General features: G+C 38.8%; 1 protein-coding gene across 1 annotated transcript in view; it reads right to left on the bottom strand.

Annotated features, from left to right (window-relative positions):
• Positions 1–22,238, bottom strand: part of ADAMTS19 (ADAM metallopeptidase with thrombospondin type 1 motif 19) — a 282,005-nt gene that overhangs the window by 38,168 nt on the left and 221,599 nt on the right. Inside the window, exon 19 of the mRNA XM_075543100.1 lies at positions 11,130–11,265. Within this exon, the coding sequence (XP_075399215.1) occupies positions 11,130–11,265 (136 nt within the window). The remainder of the gene's footprint in view (positions 1–11,129; positions 11,266–22,238) is intronic.

Raw genomic sequence — 22,238 nt, 5'->3', positions numbered from 1 at the left:
CAGACTTACTGGCAAGTCTGCAGGATCTATACTCACTCTTTTTTCATGAAGCAAGTCAACGTTTTCTGTGGTTTCCTTGTGGAGATGACAGGATACGAACTATAGACTAGGTCATCCTTATACGAAAGTGACCCACTTCCCACCTAGTGAGGATGAACTGCAGGCCATACCCTGCCAAGTTCAGGATCCTCAAGTATCTGAACGGGACACATCGAATCAAATTAATATGAAAATCAAAAGCTGAGGTAGTTAGTTTATTTTGCCAACCTGGCTGATAAACACATGTGGGTTTAATTGAAGAGTGGGGAGATAAACGGCTCAGTGAGCCTCACCTTTCTAGTTCTCAGGTCTCTTGCTTTGTGATGGTCAGACCAGGGTGTAGCTGCCTTAACCAGTTCCCTGCTTAAGCTGGCAAGGTTCACTTCCTGCAATACATCCCTGAGGAGAAGCCTCATGGACCTACCCTGATGAAGCCCTGGGTGCTGGAGCAGCCGTGTGGAGACCCCTGTCAGCACTGAGATGCTTACAGATTCACTGATTCGGCTTTCCTCCTGCAGTCGGCATCATTGCATGTGTTTTGTGAGATGGAGGAGGACTTTGTGGACTGGTGTCGAACATAGGATTGATGTTGGACTTGTGGGCTTGGACAGCACTGGGTTGGGATGTGATCTTGATGTGCACTTAACCTTTATATAAAACTCTCTCTTATACATGCGTTTCTGTGAATTTGTTTCTGTAAAGTACCCAGACTAACACAAAAGTATGTTAGAGGTGCCATAGTGGCATCGTGGGACACTTGTTGGGCTGCTCACCGCAAGGTTCGCTGTTTGAAATCAATAGCTGCTCCTCAGGAGAAAGATGAGGCCTTCTGGTCCTGAGAAGAGTTAAAGTCTCGGGACTCCAAATGGAGCAATTCTACCACGTCCTACAGGGTCTCTATGCGTCTGAGCAGACTCTATGGTAAGAAGTCTTAGTATAATGATTAAAACGCTCCCATTCTGTTTGTGAAAGCTCAGAAAAGAAGAACTAAAATGTACAGTACAGTGTAATAAGAGAATTATGGCGAGAAGTATTAGTGTAATGATTAAAACATTCCCTTTCTACTCTGAAAACCCCGAAAAGAAGAACTAAAATCAACAGTATAGTGTAATAAGAGAAATATTGTATATTCTACAATTTATGTAGTTTGAATTGTCCAATTTTTGGTAAGATTCTTTTTAGAAAAGTATTTACTAGTAAATCAATACATTTGATTATCTTTTTGAAAATGTTCATGGAAATTACAATTTTTATATTCACAGGTTAAAAGGAAAGACTGGGTAGATAGAGACATTGTCATGTCAGTGTGCAGTAAGAAACAATTCAAGTGATTACTATTTATATCTGGGCATGTCCATTTCTTACTTTCCAATATTTTGTTTAACTTCACTGAGATAATCTCTTAATGATTTAAAATATATTGATTCCCTTTCTAGAGAACAGAGATAGTAAACTCTAAGACAAAGATTTCAAATCTTACTTTGCAAAAATTTCTCACTCAGAAATGTACTGATTTTTTTAAATTGTTCATTTTACCAGGTCATGATTAAAATATTTTCCCCCAAGAGAGTTAACTGAGATCAGTGAATGAACACTACACGGTGTCTATCAAACCTTCTGGCTATCCACAAACTCAAAGGGCGCAAAGATGCCCCAGTTCTCAAATCTAGCACATGCAAGTTTCCTAAAGCATCAGAAGAAACTATTGATATTCTGGAAATAGAAAGCAATATCTGGTACAGATGATAAGTAGATTTTTTGTCCACTCAGCCATTGCCCATGACCTGGCCTCACACACTGTAACCACAACCAATTAGTTGTAAGCCTCCCTAAGGGAATAAGATTAGGGTAAAATGAAACATTCTTACTCTGGTTATAGCCATGATGCAATTAACAGTCTGAGCCATGTGATCTGTTTCCAATATTTCAATAGATTAAAAAATGCAAATTAAATTAACCCACAACAGGCTCACTGGCCTCCAGTTCTTTGGATGAGAGCCAATGGCCTGCCATACTGCCTGTCCATTCTGGAAGTCATCAACACACTTTCATTTGACCTGCAGACCTTAGACTCATTGCCTGCCCTGTTGACCTTGGATTCATTCACTTCTTCAGCCACTAGCCTACTGCCTTCCTGGTGACCATTAGCTTCCACAGCTAGGTGGGTTAGGAGAAGCCTCAACCCTAACATCTAACTCACACTTGGAACCTGCCTGGACTTGAACTTGCCTGCTTTATCTATAATCATGCGAGTCATTTTACTGTTATACATTTCTCTCTCTCCAATCTGAGACAGTACTTAAATTAACTATAGGTTCTCTGGGTATTTGATAGTATCTAGGTGTGTGTGTGTGGTGGCAGTGGCAATGCTTGTTTGAAATATTTCAATAAATTATACTATTCAAAGGAAATTAACATTTTGTAATATATACCACAGAAAAACAATATGAGTAGTAGCAGAATACTGTCAGGGACAGTTCTAGAAGATAATCCCTCAGATTGGAAGACACTCAAAATATGGCAAGCAGTAGAATTTCAAAGTCGAGTTGACCATAAGGAGGCTGATGGAGTAAGTGTTTGGGGGCTTTCATTTGCTCATGGGTCACGAGTTGAAATGAGAAGAAACAGCTGCAAATGTCCATTCATAATTGGAACTTGGCGTGCATGAGGTGTGAAGCCAGAGAATTTAGAAGTGAAAATAAAAAGAAGCAAGCCCCTTAAGGATTGACGTCCTAGCATCACTGAGCTGAAGTGGGATGGTGCTGGTCCTTCCTATTGTCATGAGCAGATGGTTTGGTTAGATCAAAATGACAAGTTCAAGAGGAAAGGCAGCACATTCCTGCAAAGAACAATTTCCAATCACACCTGGGGACTGTCAAGCACCTCACGTGCATGTGCAAGTTGGGTAATATATAAAGACGAGGGAATCACATTTAAATTATGGTGCTTGTGGTAGTTACATAATGTCATGTCAACTTGTAAATAAGTGCAGGGGTGGAGTCTAGCCGGTCAATCAGGTCACAGCCTGATAATGCTTCCTGGGGGAATGGCCTTCTATGAGGATTCTTGGTACTCCTCTCTCTCTGCCTTGGTCTCCCTGTTGACAAGCACACAGAGCCTTGCTGAGCACTGTGAAAGCCTCTATCTTTCTGCTTCGCCTTCCTGCCATTGAGAGACCTGGTGACTTTGCACTCGACTTTGCACCCGCTGGCCTTTGATCTTCCTGCATTTTGCATCAAGGCATGTGTTGCATGAGTCCGACAAAGGATTTATGCACTGGTATTGGACTTTTGAACTAATATCTGACTGGATCTGGACTGAGCTGGGGTGTTTTCTTAATGTACACTTATCCCTTGACATAAAGCTCTTTCTTACACATATATAGGTGTCTCTGGATTTGCTTCTCAAGTCAGCCCAGCCTAACACAGTGCTGGTGAAAACACTGACAGTATCAAGGTCTGCCCCTGCAACAAATAAATTTGTCTTGGAAAAAGTACAGTCAGATGCTATTTAGGGGCTTAGCGGCTAGTCTATGTTGGTCTCACATATTTCGGACCAGTCCACATACTTTGCAGAGACCAGTTCCTGGGAAAAAACATCACCTTTGCTAAAGTTGAGTGGTAGTGAAAATGAGGAAGACCCTACAGGCTTGAAGAAGCATGCCAGCCTGTGAGATCATGCAGTGACGATGCAATCAGGTATCAGGCATCAAAGACCCAGAACAAAAAAAAATCATATCTATGTGAATGAGAGGGAGGGTGGAGGGGAGAATTAAAGCGCATCTGTAGACAATTGGACATCCCCTTATTGAGGAGATGAGCCCGTCAGGGTACAGTGTAGCACCAATGAAAATATACAACTTTCCTCTAGTTCTTTAATGTTTCCTGCTCCCCCACCATCATGATCCCAGTTCTACCTTATAAATCCTGTAAGACCAGAGCATGTACACGGGTACACATAGGAGCTCACAACACAGGGAACCCAGGACAGAGAAAGCCTCGGGTTCAATAATGAGGATAATGATACCAAAAGTTAAGGGGAAAGCAGGGGGAGAATGGGGGAACCAATCACAATGATCGACATATAACTCTCCCCCCAGGATGAACAACATAAAAGTGAGTGAAGGGAGATAACAGATGATATAGGGCATGAAAATAATAATAATAATAATTTATAATTTATCAAGGGTTCATGACAGAGGGAGGGAAAAGAATAAGGAACTGAGACCAAGGGCTCAAGTAGACAGAAAATATTTTGAAATTAACGATGGCAACAAATGCACAAAAGTGCTTACACAATGGATTGTAATAAGAGCTGTAAGAGCCCCCAATAAAATGATATTTTTAAAATGAGGAAGACCCTTGATGAGATGGATTAACACAATGGCTGAACTAACGGTTTCCAGGCCCTGGTGGGGCTGTTTTCTTGTTCGTGAGTAGGTAGCTATGAGTAGGAACCTATCATATGGCACCTCACAATAACAGTTGGACTTCCCTGCTGATTGCTCGTGTAACAATCATGTTACACGAACACCAGAACAACCTGTTCTGGTGCTTATTTTTGCTCCTGTAGGTGCCTTTGAGGTGGGTCTGACTCATTGAGTTGCTCTGTACAGCATTCCCAATCTGGGCCCATGCTCACAGTGTTGCTGTGTTGGAGCTACTGTTCCAATTACTGTGTCAACCCTCCTAATTGAGAATCTTTTCCGTTTGGGGCTGACACTACTTGAACACGCATGGTGTCCCTTTACAGGGACTGGTTCAAAGAAAGTGAGCTGACATCTTGCCAACCTCCCATCGAAGGAAGTTTCTGGGTGCACTTCCTCTATGAAAGATTGTTTGTTCTTCTGGCTGCTGTACATGTTACTTTCAATAATCTTCACCAGAACCATATTTCAAAGCCTTCCAGTCTTCTTCTAACTTCCTTATTCAATTTTCAACTTTCACATGCAATTAAAAATACCATGTCTGTGTCAGGTGCACCTTAGAATGCAGAATGATATTCTTGCTCTTCAACACTCTAGAGCGTTCTTGGGCAGCATGTTTTCCCAATGCAATAATGCATCCTTTGGTTTCTTGACTGCTGCTTCTGTGAGCACTGACTAATGATCCAATCAAGATGAAATCCTTGACAGCTTCAATATCTTCTCTGGTTAGCATGATGCTATCTAGTGGTCCAATTGTGATGATTTTTGTTTTCTTTACATTCAATTGCAACCCATATTCAATGCTGTGGTTCTTGATTTTGACCAGAAAGTGTTTCAAGTCCTCCACACTATTTGCAAGCAAGCTTGTGTCATCTGCATCTGTATCTTCATCTGTCATCCTCAGGTTGTTAATCTGTTGCTGTGTGAATCCGAGTAGACTAGAGAAACAATTCCATTAAAACTCATATGTGTGTAAGAGGGCGTTTTATATAAAAGGTAATTGTACATTAAGAAAGCATCCCAGCCCAGATCAAATCCATAAGTCTAATATTAACCCATATGTCTAATACAAATCTATAAAGTCCTCTTTAGACTGATGAAATACATGTAATGATGCTGAGTGCAAGAAGATTGCAGGCCAGTGGATGCAAAGTCAGTGGTGGTAGAAGCATTTCAGTGCTGGCAGGGCTCTCAATGGGTCTCCTCCAGTTCCCAGGGCTGCATCAAGGTAGGTCCATGTGGCTTCTCTTTAGCGAAGTCTCGCAGGAAAATGAGCTGAGAGAATTCGGTTTGCCATGTGTCTTGTCAGTAGAGCATCTCCAAGGGAATGAGCAGAGTCTCTCCCACTCCCAAGGAGGAAAAACCAAATTTCCCGGAATTCTCAGGAGAAGGCCATTTCCACACAGAGGCTTCATTGGCTATGATCTGATTAACAGACTAGATAGACCCCAACCCTTCTCTGTTAATTCTTTCAGGTCCAAAACTGGCACCAGATAATGTAACTACCACAGTTGTAGTATGTTGATTAATTTCTTGCCTGTTGTTTCCATGAGCATTGATTGTGTATCCAAGCAAAATGAAATCCTTGACAACTTCATACTTGTCTCTATTTATCAATACGTCCATTCGTCCAGCTTTGAGGATTTTGCTAGTTTTTTATTTTTATCCTTTACTTATGAGCTAGACTGAAAAGCATATAGCTCGGTAGGTGTTATGTCCATGTAATTATCGAAACTACATTAACACACTTTTCTTTCTTGCACTTCATTGACACACGATCTCCCTTCCACCCATCAGTCTGTCGCATTGTGGTGGCTTGTGTGCTGCTACAAAGTTGAAAGATATGACAGCAACACGTTAAGTACCAGCCGGGTCACCAACGTTGGGCAAGGTTAGTGGAACATCCTTACTGAGAACGATTAGAATGAAAGGCTTGGAAATATACTCCAAAAATTAGCCAATGACAATTTTATGTTGTTTTGTTTTGTATTTTTTGCATGGGCACATCATCAAGAGGAATTAATCACTTTAAGAAGACATCTGGGTCAGCAATGAAATCCCTCGTGCCACATCCTCTTCTGAATCCAGCTTAAATTTCTCGCAGCTCTCTCTCAAAACACTGTTATAACTGTTGTTGAATTATCTTCTGGAAAATTTTACTTGCACGTGATAATAATGGATGTTGTTCAATAATTTCCGAATTCGTTTGGGTCATCATTCTCTGGAATGGGCCCAATTAGAGACCTCTGTCAGTCATTTGGCCAGGGAGTTCTCTTCCAAATTTACTGGTGTAGGTATGAGAGTAACCCCAGTGCTTCGCCAGCTTGTTTGAACATTTCAATGGGTGTTCTGTCAATATTTGAAGCTCTGCTTTGACTAATGCCTTCAGTACAGCGTGGGCTTCTTCAATACTGTCCACTCTTGATCATACATGGTCTCTTCAAGGATTTGAATGTCATCAGTTCTTGGGACGATGATTCTGCATATTCCTTTTATTATTTAGTTGCTTCCGGAATTGCCCAATATTTTGCCCATAGAATCCTTTAACTCAAGGCTTAAATTCCTTAGCTCTGTAAGCTTCAGATATGCTAAAACTATTCTTCTTTCTGACCCCACATCTTTTTCACATTTCATTATAAGAATTTGACTTCTCAGGCTGCCCTTTGAAATTTTCTGCTCAGATGTTTTTACTTAATCATTTCTTCCATTTGTTCAAATGCATGTTTCAGAGTCTTTTCTGATATTGGACATTGATTTTTCTCTTTCTTTCCTGTTCTTTTTAATCTTTTGCTTTTTTCATGTATAATGTTTTTAAAATCCCACAGCTCCTCAGGTCTGTCAGTAGTGTTCAGTGCATCCTCAAAATTTAGTTGGGATGTATGCAAGATTGTGTTTTCATTTTCAGGAACTTGTTTGCATTTTCTTCTGCTTCAACCTGAACTTTAATCTTAGTAGTTGATGTGCTAGGCCATAGGCAGACCCTGACATTGTTTCAGATACTGAGTTTCTCCGTTGTCTCTTCCATAAATATGTTCAGTTTGATTTCTGCACATTCTGTCTGGTGAAATCCATATGCATTGTCGTCATTTATGTTGTAGACCAAAGGATATTGGAAGTGAAGAAGTAGTTGGTCTTGCAAAATTCCATCACGAGGTCTCTAGCATACTTTCTTTCCCCAAGGCCACATGTTCCAACCATTGTTCCTTAATCTTTTTTTCCAACTTTTGGATTCCAATCACCAACAACTATCAGTGCATCTTGACTACATTTTGATCAATTTGAAGAATTTTTAGAAACAGTCAATTTCTTCTTCACTAGCTTGGTAGGCTGCTGATTCAATTGGAATAATAGTTTATTAACTGTTTTCCTTTATAGGCATATATGCTATCTTATGACAAACAGCATGGTATTCCCAGGCTTATCTTGACTTCTTCTTTTGAAAAATGAATGCAATGCCCTTTCTTTTGAATTTGTCAATTAGGCATATCAACCTCTACGCTTACCTCATTCAAAAGACCAACATTACTCCATTTCAGCTCACTGATGCCTAGGACCTTGATCTTTACGCTTTCCGTTTCATTAGTGATGATGCCCTGTTCTCGTAGCCACACAGTGTGTGCAGCTACATTCTAATTAGTAAAGGGTGTTAGCAGACATTCCTTCTCATTTTGCGTTGTGTCCTGACACTTTACTCAACATTAAGGTCACTCTGCTTTGAGGCGGCAGCTCTTCCACAGCTGTATTTTGCATGCTTTCCAACCTTAGGGACTCACCTTCCAGCACTATATTTGACAATATTTCCAGTGGCAGCTGTCGTTACTAGATGCCCTAAGTTGGTTGCAGCCCATAGCAACCCTATGCCCAACAGAATAAACATTTTCTGGTCCTGCACCATCCACACAATTGTCCCTATTCTTGAGTCCATTGTTGCAAACAGGTGACAATCCATCTCCTTTAGAATCTTCCCTTCTTTTACCGCCCTTCTACTGTACCAAACAAGATGCCCTGCTCCAGGGACTGATCTCTCCTGACAGCATGTCCAAAACATGAAAGATGAACTCTCACTATCCTTCTCTCTAAGGAGCACTCTTGCCAGGCTTCCTCCAAGACAGATCAGTTTGTCCTTTAGCAGTCCATGGTTGTGCTAGCCTGGGTAGACTAGAGAAACAAATCCATGGGCATACATATGCATATAAGAAAGAGATTTATATACAAGAGCAACTGAACATTGAGAAAACACTCCAACCCAGTCCAGTCCAAGGTCATAAGTTCAATATTAGTCCATTTGTCCGACACCAATCCATAAAGTCCTCTGCAGACTCACGAAACACATGCAATGATGCCAAATGCAGAATGATCACAGGCCAGTGACTGCAAAGTCAGTGGTGGTAGAACCATCTCAGTGCTGGCAGGGGTCTCCACATGGCCATTCCAGGTTCCAGGGCTCCATCAGGGTAGGTCCATGTGGCAGCTCCTCAGGGATGCCTCACAGGAGGTCAGCCTTGTCAGTAGAGAGTCTCCAAGGGAGTGAACCGAGAGAGATAGTGACTCCTGCCTCCAAGGAGGAACTACCGGATTTCCCAGAATTCTCAGGAGAAGGTCATGTCCACACAGAAGTCTCATTGGCTATCTCCAGATTGACAGCCTAGGCTTCACCCCTACACTCTTAATCCTTAAATTGACACCAGATTAGGTGACTACCACAATGGTACTTTCAATATTCTTTGTCAGCACCACAATACATTTGCATGTCAGTGGCTAATCTCTTAGAAATGGATAGCCTAATCCCTGTTAGCAATCTGTTCTTGGTCTAAAAGTTCTTTTGAAACCTGTTTTCCATGGGTGATACTTCGAGTACTTAAAAGATCAGTGCCATAGCTTCCAGCCTCACAGCGGCATATAAGCAGCAACAGTCGGACAAACTGATAGAGGAGTTACACCCACGGCACCAGCGGTTCTCAACCTTCCTAACGCCGCGACCCTTGAACACAGTTCCTCATGTTGTGGTGACCCCCCCCCCCCCACACACCATAAAATTATTTTTGCTGCTATTTCATATCTGTCATTTTGCTACTCTTATGAATCAGATGATCCCTGTGAAAGGGTTGTTGGACCTCCGAAAGGGATCATGACCCACAGGTTGAGAACTGCTTCACTACACAGCTACAGATGGTAGCCACACCAGGCTTCCAAAATCAAAAACCAATTCCACTGCTGTCATGGCATTTCTGACTTGTCAGAGCTTCTAAACTTCTAGATATTTGAGAGAGGAGATAGTCCCCTGCATCTTCCTCCTGGGAATGGTTGGTGGGTTTGCAACACTGACTGATCTTGCAGTTGGAAATCCAGAGCTTACCCAACACCCTCAGAGCACCCCCAGGTTGGTTTCTGTTGTTGATATGTGCCAACTATTGGTTCCAACTGCTCACTGTCCTATGTACAACACAACAACAACAACAACAACAACAACAAACACATTGCCAGGACCTGTGCGATCTCAACCATTGCTGTTATGTCTGAGTTCACTGTTGCAGCTACTGTGTCCATTCATGTTGTGAGGGGCTTTGTCCTTTGCACTGACCATCTGCTTACTAAATACAGGGAGCGTCTCTCCCGAGAAGCCAAGACTTAGGCTGTGTACATCTGTGGCTCCACTGCAAAGGCTATGGTGATGGGAAGATTAAGTTGAGAGTTCTCAACTCTATTGGAACTCATTGAACCTTAATAAATTCCTGACTTTCAAGACAGTATTTTCTCCTTATTCTAGCATCAATTCATTCTCCCCACGTACTTGTCATCTTGTTCCGCAATGTGTTTCAAGACTCTTGCCATGTGCTCTCCATCTTTCCTCTGCCTTACATCAATCCTTGAATTCAAGGAGGCAGAATTTCGAGAACCATGTGGTGGAAGTCCTGCTGCTGTCCATTCTGAAGGAATGCCCGCTTCTCTTCATTTGTCTCTGCTTCACCTGTCCGTGCCTGGGGCCCCACTTATATTACCGTGTCTAACACATTTCATTGTGAGACACTATACCATATAAATATTAGGAAATTGTTTAGGCTTTCTTCTCAGCATTTCTGTTGTATCCAAGACTCATTAGCTCATGTCTGCTTAGAGCACTTGGTGGGAAGAAAGAAAGTACCGAAGTATCCATTCAGTAAATAAGACAAGAAAGGAATCAGGTGATCAGAAAGGAATTGTGGAGTTCCCATTGGAAACTCTGAAGAGGGTATGAACTATCAGCCTCAGGAACCAGAAGGACCACACTGATTCCATGTTCTACTTGGTTCCTTGGCCCTGGCCAGTCCTGTTTTGATTTATGTCATTTGTGGCAAGATCTAATTTCTTTAGAAATTTCAGAAGGAAAACAGGTAAATTTAATTAAATAGTCTGAGTTTTGGAGAGGTGAACCACAGTTTATGAAATAATTTAAGTTCCTTTTCCTGCTCTTTTTCTAGTTAAGTGATTGAAACTGTGGGAAACATAGCTAATCTTGCTCCAATATTCTATCCATTAAGCCTATTACTTTGACTTCTTAGATATACACGTATATCTCTTTCCATTGTTTTAAGAAAGTACAATTTCATTAATAATTTGGATGTGCTTTAACAACTGGGTCCCTGCTTTCAAACAGTGTTCTAACAATTTAATTAAATGGACTTACCTTGTCTGACATGGTTGCTCATTACATCTTCGAATCTGTGGTTCCGGTTTGGTTAAGTGTTTGCATTTCTTGTTGTCCACAATGCTGTTGTTTTTGTTCATAATTTTTGTGCATGATACTGTTGTCTTTCTTTCTCCTGAAAAGAGCCAATACAGTTAATGAGATGCTATCTTATGTCTTCATCTAATGGATTTATGTCCATGTAATAGATATACCTTTAGGTAATGGTATCCTATGTCTTCATGTAATGCATATTGCCGTCTCTCTTCTGAACAGAGCCAATAAATAGATAACGAACTGCTATCAGATGTCTTTAATGTAATGGATTTATTAGGCTACGTAAGTTTTGTTAAAATCTGCACAGGTATTTAAAACTAATGCAAGTAAACTTAATCAGGAAGATATTTATAATTTGATGTGACAAAATGCATCTTGGGTTTACAAAAATGAATGGATACGGTGGGGCCTTCTAGATGACGAGCCTGGTGTTAGCAGCTGTGCACTTAACCGCTGGGACCGCAAGGCTCCTTTTGGGACATCAATGGAGAAAACCCCCAAATTAGGAATCACTGGGATTAGTAACAGGTGCTGTTCACTGTGGATGGACTAGCAAACCATCATGTCCCTAGACAGTTCATTCAAACCAGTGATTCTTTCTAGGACACATGAGTTGGCAAATGGAGTCTGGATTCGATTGTAGTTGTTCCCTCAGTGCACTATCTAACTGAGTGTAAAGCACACCCTGTAAAGCTCTATAACCTGACCTGTTCGGTTTGTGTAATGATGCAACCTAGTGCACAATTGTACAAGAAAGGCAGCTTTGTATTCCCCAGGGCTGCCAGGAAGTCCTTTGGTGGGATTCTGTATAAGAAAGTGAGGTGTGGTATCAGACTTAATCATACGAGTGCTTAATACACAGCAACTTCAAACTGTTTTCAATAAATAATCAGAAATCACTTAGTATGCTTGTGCTGCTATCACACAGAGAAAACTGACCTCATAAGTTACTCAAATGCCGGAATATTTGGAACATATTTTGGTCAAACTCCTGATTTATTAAGCTTTAGGTAATCCTTTATGTTCTAATCCAAATAGTAAACAGATATTGTACAAATTACAAGTAATGCTAGTATAATTTCTAAGTAATGCTAATATATAGCTAAAAGGATTAAAATAAATATTTATTTTATGTAATATAAATGTTAATTTTAAGATCTAATTAAGAGCCTTCATAGTCATGGAACTATTTTATAGAATAGATGTAGCTGTCTAAACTGATTTAAATATGGCTCTTTGCCAACTACAACACACAAAAATCACCAAATAGACATTAAACAGAAATAATTTGCTAAACATTATGTCATCAAAAAAAACAAATCTCTTCACATTAATTATGCTGACGTGTTTTTATTTCTTCAGAAAGTATCTGTCCTTAGCCTAGAACATGGAGTGACAGAACAATTATCTGAAAGGATAAGTGTGGACCTATCGAAGGGGATCGTTAGCAGCGCCAGCAGTTTCGTGGTGCTGTGGGCAGAAGGAACGAGAGTAGACATAGGAAGAATTCTGTCTACATTGTGGCAAGGAGCCTCTCCTCATGTTTCCTTGGCAGACAGTGGAAGCTTGTCCATGGTTTGTTTCTTTCTTTCTTTCAGTTTCATTGAACAAAAACCAATAGAATGAGAGAGAAGAACAGCTCAACAACATGCATACATGCATTATGCCAATGAAAACATAACGAAGATCATAAATGCACATGGAAATGTTATTGCTTATTTTTTTATATAGTTTAATGTCCCAGCCAACACAGGAAATTTCTATTTTAGCATCTAATGGCAGCATTTACGATATATCCAGCACTGTGGAGCCTACGATGAAAAGCGAGCTGAAGAAACTGGCCCCCTGCCTGAACCATGAGTAGCTGAGAGTCGTTGACAGAGAATTGCTTCCTCCATAGCAATTAGCTTCACCTTCGGGGCATTTCCATTAAATCAGACATGGGAAAATCTATTTGGAGGTTTTGACTACAATTATAAATACACAATAACCATTACGAATGCATTTCTTTACCCAAATTGGGAAAAAAATCTAAAAATCAGGGTGATTTTTATTTACTCCTTTTTCTGACGATGCTGCCAAATAAGCACTGGACTGCTAATCTCAAGGCTGATGGTCCCAACCTTTCAGCTGCGTTGTAGGAGAAGGTCGGCTCTGTTCCCACAAGGAGCTACAACTCTGAAACCCAATGGAAGGTCATTTGAGGTTGGAATCCCAACAGTGGATTCGGGTTTTGTTTTTATTAAACTCTTTGTTCACTGAGGACAGTAAGTAAAGGCTGAGCATTATGGTGGTTATGAGGGAGAGGAGATGGGGCTTTCTACTCCTATAGAGAGTGACAGCCTCGGGAATGTGCAGGGGCAGCTTCTACTCTGTACTACAAGGTCATTGAGAGTAGGATTCCACTCAATAGCAGTGAATTTATGAATTAGAGACACTATATTTAATGTGTCTTCTGATGTTTCCTTAAAGAGCTATTTGTTTTTCTATGCTCATAAAACGACTATTTTCAACATACATAACTCTATCTTACTTGGTGGATCACATTTCTAAAACTTGCATTGTAAACGTTCATCCACATTCTTGGAGATGGACTCAGTGTTTCAACATGCACTACTTAAATTCTCTCTGTATTCCTGGACATTCAAAACTTTTTAAGAAACTTGTGAAGTTCTGTAAGACTTTGTATATAAATACACATAAAGTTTAAATGTATTATTTTATTTCAAATGTTTATTCATTTTTTAATTGAAATGCAATGACTAATAAGTATCTTAACCAAAAGTAAATATGGCTTTATAAGGATAGAGACTTTTCTCTGAGCCCTTCTTAGAACTGTGTAAAATGCTGACTATTTTAAGTAGACTTTTTAAAAAAGTGAACAACTTCCAAAATCCCATTTTATCATTAACTTATTAGCCATTCTTTTTACATTGCTGTAAAATCGTTTCCCCTCAAGGTTTTCCCTCAGTATTAAAATGACTATTTCATTTTATGAATGAAAGTTTTTTTGCATTTATCACAGACCTCATATAAAATCCAATCTGAATTTGCTATTTCCTTGAATATAAATAATGTAATGGGATGATGTAACTAAAATATTAAATTGAACTTGAGTGATAACATAATACTCATGGACCTTCATGTAATGGTCAATCATAGGAAAATGCTGTCTAAGAACAAGACAATTAATGGATTAAAATTTAGGTATTACAAATTCAGTTTATAGAGAGTTTATGGTTTTTTTGAAATATTTTATATTATTAAGATACACATAAGACAATGGAGTGAAAAATTGGGAAAATATGAATTTTGTTGCATTTTTCTCATTAATGACATTTAGTTTCATGCCCACAATTTTTTGATACATACACAATACACCTAAATGACAGAAAAAAGAGAACCCTTAAACATGTTCTCTCTTTCCAAACAACTTAAAGGAGGTTTAATGAGCTATGGTAATCTGTATTCAGAGATGTCACCTTTAACTTGGATCCAAAGGCATGGATGCATCTTTATTATCTGTACTTTGGAAAGTCATGTCTACCCGATATAAAATTAAATATTTACAGCACTTGGACTAATTTGATAAACCAAAAATGTTGCTTCTTTTTTTCTCTTTTCCTCCCATGTATCTATTTAGGATTCTCAAAAAGCATGCTAAACTCTCTTGTGTTTTAAAAAAGTTATTTAATGTTGGCATTCTCTGTCTCTGTTTAATTTCACTAATTAACCTGCCAAATAACTAACCCAAGCCCATTGCCATTAGGTTGATTCAGGCTTGCAAATAAGGTTTTCAGCAACTGATATTTGGAAGTAGATAGCCAGGAATTTCGGAATGAACTTGAACCACCAATCTTTTGATTAATAGCAAAAAGCTCAACTATTTGTGCCAGCAGTGTCTTCATTCACCCACTAGAACCAAACAACTTCCAGAATAGTCCAGTTAATATTGATTCCACATATTATATACAATGGCATACCACCCATGTCTCTGAAAACTAGGAGAGCACAACACAGATCTACTATGTAAAGGATTTTACAGCAAATAGATCCACACTGCTGAGATCAAAGACAACTTAAAAACAAACAAACAAACCTAATATTCCTAAAAAGTTTCAGAACTCCATACAAAGTGAACATTTATTTTCAAAATAAAATTCAAGCGGTTTCAATATAGAAAATATTTCACAGACAATGCTAAAATCCAAAGGGATATATCCATTCAATTTTAAACTGGAAAAATTCACCAGAGAACAGAATTATTATTGAGTATTTAGAACTAATATTCCTCTTAAAGGATATTCTTAGGTTTTGGGTATTTGCTAATAGCTATTATTACTAATTCATTAGAAAATGAATCATAAATTGATTTTAACTTGGATTACCACTTTCCAACTTTAATTTTAATACTAAGTAATACTGAATTTGTATATTTCCCAATGTTCATTTTATACTATGTGAATCATATATTAATTAAAACAATATGGTTTGAAATACTGACTTAAAATCATAGAACTAAAAGTTAGAATATTAGCTATTGTTCACAACATCATACCACAAAATTTGAAGGATGAAAACCTATCAAACATTGAAATTTAATACTACTTTAAAAAGCTTTATTTGGTCCTATTATTATACTCCTGAAAAGTGTAATGGTGATATTATTATTACACTTTGCTCTTGAGATATATTTTGCATGAATGTTTCCAATGTTCTGTGCTTTGAATTTACTCTTACTTAGTTCATGGGTGTGCTGAAAGATTACAAATTCACAAATGATGCGATTCTTGAAATCCTGTCCATCCACTCTATTTATGAACTGCAAAGAAACATATTGTCGAAAAGCCCAGAAATAGTTTGGCATTGAAATAATATGTACCATATTAACATAGTTGGTGATAATTGAAAACTTTTGAATAAACACAATGGTACAGGAGAGATCTGTTCACGAGCAAATCATATAGGAGTTTGGCTTAAAAATAGAATTATTTTACAAAATAGGCTATTTGAAATAAAAATAAGGACGTATCTAAATTCTTATTTAACAGAACACAAAACATCTCTTTGAATTAATGGAAAACTTTAATAATTTTTAAAATAAATGCTCTATTTTATGGAAAGGAGTGAAAATCAAGTCTTGTACACCTGCTCAGGAGCCCTAGTGAAACAGTGAGCTGAGTATTTATCCTGATAATTGCAAGATCAGCAGTTAAAAATCCCCAGTTGCACTATGGGTAGAAGATGAATCCGTCTGCTTCCACAAAGAATTTCAGTCTTGGAAACTGTTAGTAGTAATTCTATACTTTCCTATTCTACTTAAATATTCAGAGAGAGAACTGATGTGATGGCAGTGGGTTTGCTTCACCTGATTTTAAAGATAATGTGGGTTAAGAGAGCTGAATTATTACACTTTGAGTGAATCCCTCTTAGATCATCAGGAAATAAACATATAGGGGTTCTCAGCTCCCAGCAATGAAGCCCTGGGTGCTCTCGTGGTCTGGCAAGGAAGTACTGAGGTGTTCCATGGGCCATCAATGGAGTCTCCAGTCATCCTCTTGCCCCCAAAAGGAAGCCAATGGCTGTCCCATACCCTGGGAAGTTAAAACCAACTGTTCTCACATGACCCAGCAGTCCTTCCAACATTAATAGTTATACCATGCTTCTGTGGAAACAGCAGTCCTCATACACGCACAAAGAAAAATGGGTTTAAATAATACAAAAACACCGAGATACAAAGAAATATTCTGAAGAAAAGGCCCTGCAACTACCAGAGAGAGAGAGAGAGAGATTGAGAGAGAGAGAATTCAGAAAAATGATGTTCAAGTACTTTCAATGGATGGAGGTAAGAGATCTCGCCACATCAAGCCCCAGGGACAATATTCCTGCTCAGAGCAGCCAATGCACAGAGAGAACCATAGGGCGGGCCCCACCACAAGACACGAGGTTCCTCACTGACCAACAGCACTACGAAGAGAAACACTGGAAACACAGTGCTGGGAATTGTGTCCGATCTGACCCCACCACACTGGGTTGAAACAATAGGGCATGCAAAAGAGCAGCAAGGGGAGCAAAGGAATGAAGTTCCTGGGAAATACCAAAAATAGCCTTTAGGATCAGGGTGTGGCACCTCATCAGATTCAACTGGGAAATACTCCTATAAGTCAACAAACACACTATAGGCTTTTCCTTTTTTGTTATTGTTGTTTTGTTCTATCTTGTTTTTTCTGCTCATTATTGTCTCTGCATGTCTATGTAGATAAGATAGGCCGGATAAACAATCCAAAGGAGAAAACCCTGGACTATGGTTCCAGGGCTAAGACATGAGAGATTAGGAGACGTGGGAAATGAAAGGTGTGTCAAGAAACACAGGGACCACAAAAAAAACCAGTGATCTAAAGTTGATGGCGAGGAGGGCATAGAATGCCTGGTGGGACTTGATCAAGGGCAATGTAGCCGAGAGGATTTACTTAAATCTGAATGGAGGCTGAATGTGATAGTGGGACAAGAGGAAAGTAATACAGAAATAGAGGAAAGAACTAGAAGGTAAAGGACATTTACAGAGGTCCAAATACAGGTATGTACATATGTAAATCTTTTTATATATAACGATAGAGAAGTAGATCTATGTACACGTATTTATATGCTAAGTATTAAGGTAGCAGATGGACATCGGGCCTCTACTCAAGTGCTCCCTCAATGCAAGTGTTCTAAATACACCGAATTCTGTGAGGCTCACCTTCCTGACATGATAGCTGATGACAAAATGAATGCATAAGCAAATGTGGTGAAGAAAGCTGATGATGCCTGGCTATCAGAGGATATAGCATCTGGCGTCGTAAAGGCTTGAGGATAAACAAGTGGATATCTAGCTGAGAAGCAACAAAGCCCGCATATAAGAAGAAAAACAGCCTGTGTGATCATGAGGTATTGACGGTATCAGGTATCAGTCATCAAAGACCCAGAACAAAATATCATATCAATGTGAATGAGAGGGAGTGTGGGGTGGAGACCCAAAGTCCATCTGTTGACAATTGGACATCCTCTTATAGAGAGGTCACAAGGAAGAGATGATCCAGTTAGAGTGCGATGAAACATACAACTTTCCTCTAGTTCTTTAATGCTTCTCCCCCCACTATCATGACCAAGTGTGCCTTATAAATCCAGCTAGAGCAAAGCAGGTACACTGGTACAGATAAGAGCACACACCACAGGAAATCAAGGACAGATAAGCCACTCAGGACCAATAATGAGAATAGCAATACCAGGAGGGGAAGGGGAAGGTCGGGGCAGAAAGGAGGAACAGATCACAGTGATCTACTACATATAACCCCCTCTCAGGGAGACAAATAAAAGAAAAATGGGTGTCATATAGACACAGTAGTTGATGTAAGATATGAAAAAAATTATATATTATCAAGGGTTCATGAGGGAGAGAAGGTGCTGGAGGGGGAAATCAGCTGATACCAAGGGCTTCAGTAGAAAGAAAATATTTTGAAAATGATGATGGCGAAATATGTACAAATGTGCTTGACACAATGGATGTATGTATGGATTGTGGTAAGAGCTGTATGAGCCCCAATGAAATGATTGAGAGAGAGAGAGAGAGAGAGAGAGAGAGAGAGAGAGAGAGAGAGAGAGAGAGAAAGAGATACATCTCTCCAAATAGAAAAACTAGAAACCCTACACTAAATAGAATTCCAGAAGATCAATAATATGGAAAAAATCTAGGTAAACAAGTAAAGAAATAGAATTGAAAAGATATAAAGCTGAATTTGTGAACTTGAAGACAACTAACAAGAGAAATAATCAATAAAAAGAGCAAAGGAATCTCAGGAAGCCCAAGACTCGTGTGGTACACTATCAAAAAGAACAACCTATGCCTCATAGGAATTCCAGAACAGAAACAAATAAAAATGTAGCAGAAATCATAGTAGAAAACATTCTTAACACCATGAAAGAGGAGACGATAACCTTCAAGAAGCCAAGAGAACCCCCCAAGCCTAAAAAGAACAACACTGTGACATATCATAGTTAACTCCCTAATATCAAGGAATAGGAGATAATTGTGAACACAGAGAGAAAAATAACAGTCACCTACAAAGTTCAATCATTAAGAAAATACTTTGATTTCTCAGCAGAAGCCATTCAGGCAAGAAAACAATGGAGTGACAGATAGAACACCCACAAAAAGGGGCGGGGTGTCTGCTAACTAAGAAACTTATTTCAAGTCAAACCATTTGTCAAACATGAGATAAATGAGATAAATAAGACAAGGAGAAACTAAAGGAATTTGTAGAAACAAGACTGACGTTAACAATAGTCACCCAGCAATCAGTCCACTGTAAACAATATTTAAAACAGCATGGAAATAGAGGAACACAATGAAAATAATAAAACCACACACACCAACAAAACCAGACAGCAACATGATAGCAAAAAACGTGTAAATATCAATAATGATGATGGATGGCAATGGATTAAATGCACGTTGAGACTAAGAATAGCCGATTGGATAGGAAAGCAGGACACATCAATATGCTGCTTACAAGAAACACATCTTAAATACAGAGAAAAAATACACTAAAAAATAAAGTCTGGAGAAAACAATAGAACAAGAAAACATACTTAGAATAAACATATATACATCCTTATAGAGTTGAGGAGAGGAATGGACAACAAAGCAGTATAAGGAGGTGACTTCAATTCAGCCTCACTAAGGAATGACAGATCATCAGGATAACAATTCAATAAAGAAAGAAATAAACAACACAATAATCCAATTCAAATTCCTAGACATACACAGAGCACTCCACCCAATAACAATACTATATACTTTCTTTTCCAGTGTATACGGAACATTCTCTAGAATAAACCATGATAGGTCACAAAGCAAATCTTTATAAAAATTTAAATGTTGAGATTCTATACTGCATTTTCTGTGATCATAATGCTATAAAACTGTTGTTGTTAGGTGCCACTGAGTCAGTCCTTACCCGTAATGATCCTGTGCTCAACAGCATGAAACACTACTTGGTCCTGCACTATTCTCATAATTGTTCCTGTGCTTAAGCCCATTGTTGGCAGTCACTGTGTTAATTCATCTTCTTGAGGGCCTACCTCTTTTATCCTGCCTCTCTACTTTACCAAGCATGATGCTCATCTCCAGGGACTGATCTTTCCTGAACACATGTCTAGAATATTTTTGCCACATTCTTCTTCATATACACCAGCTTCTCTGATGGTTTGCTCAGCATAAAGATTGAATAAGTTGGTGAAAGGTTACAACCTTAATGAACACCTTTCCTGATTTTAAACCATATGGTATTCCCTTGTCTGCTGATACAACTGCCTCTTGATATACGTACAAGTTCTGCATGAGCATGACGAGCTTTCTGGAATTCCCATTCTTCTCCAGGCAGCTAATTTCCTTCTTCATAGTCTGGAAGCTCCATTGATATCTGTTCAAATCTACTGGCATTTGAATTACTAGCAACTTAGCTTACAGACTCACAGCAACCCATAAGCCACTACAACCAACAAACTGATGTATGAGCTATAAAACATGGCTATAAAACTAGAAATCAACAATATAACATGAACAAAAATCAAATTCATGGAAATAGAATAACACACTACTTAAAAATGACTAAAATGGATGAAGTAAGAGACAAGATTTAAAAGTTCCTTGAAACAAGTGAGAATGAACATACAACATACCAAATCCTTTGGTACACAGCAACAACAAAAAATTACCAGAGAACAATTTATAGCATTCAACATACACAAGAAAACAGAAATCCGAAGCCTACGATGTAACCCAGCATTTTCAATAACTAGAACAAGAGCAACAACAACGTCTCAAACACTGGTACAAGAGAAGTCAGAGCGATTAGAGCAAAAATAAATGAATTGCGTAACAGGAAAAAAAAAGTGTAAAATTCAAGACAAGAAGTTGGTTCTTTTGAAGAGTTAGCATCTTCAGAAGTCATATATGGAGTCACCATGAGTAAGAATCACATCAATGGCTATAGATTTTGTTTCAAGGTTTTGTTTGAGCCCTCAAGGCAACATATTTTCAACCACTTTAAATACATGGGAAAGTTGGATAATGAATAAGGAAGAATTGATGTGTTTGAATTATGGCATCATCAAAAACTATTGGATATGTTAGAGATTTCCAGAAGAATGAACATATATATATTTTTAAAAGTAGAAGCAATAATGTTGACACTTCATCTCACATACTTCTGGTAGGTTATCCTGAGGCACCAATCCCTGGAAGAGACCCTCCAGGGAGCAGAACCTGGAAGAGGGTCAAAAAAATTGAGAAAGACCCTCAATGAGATGTATCACCACAATGACTGTAACCCCGAACACAAATATGGCTGTGATTTTGAAGATGGTGCAGGATTAGACAACGTTTGTGTCCTGGTATACACAGGGATTCAGAACAGACTGGATAAGACCCAGGAGCAACAGCTTTCAGTGGCAATTTGTCCTACTGTACCATCAAAACACATTTACCCATTCCTTTCATTTTGTCAATGTCTTTTCAACATCTTTTAATTTGAAACCTTAATCCTTTTCCAATCTCACTCTCAGGATGATAGCCTTTATCGAGAAAACATATGCAACTAAAACTCCTAGAATATGCACTGGTTTACAAAGAATTGCTTTTATTACTATTATAAGCGATGGATTATGCCTACCTAAAGCCAATACTGCATCCCATAACATCTTGTCAATTCAAAATATCAGTCCAGCATTCATTTAATCACTACATATTTGATCTATTCTAGAAAATTCACATCAGCAAGGAAGAAAATATAATTTCTCATACATTAAGACAACAAGTCTCCTTGGATTCATATTCTCTCCAGGAACTATCTCTGTTTTTTATTTTAGTATCATGTGTTTTGATAGAGTTATTTAAAGTAAATTTTTTGCTAATTCATCTCACTTGCTGTTTACAGCCAAACACACACCATTAAAATTACTTCTGATGAGATCACCACTGACTTCCATGGTCTAAGCATCACATAGAGAATA

The sequence above is a fragment of the Tenrec ecaudatus genome, chromosome 2, assembly GCF_050624435.1.
Source record: "Tenrec ecaudatus isolate mTenEca1 chromosome 2, mTenEca1.hap1, whole genome shotgun sequence".
Lineage (NCBI taxonomy): Eukaryota > Metazoa > Chordata > Mammalia > Afrosoricida > Tenrecidae > Tenrec > Tenrec ecaudatus.
This window is presented reverse-complemented; position numbering and strand designations above follow the sequence as displayed.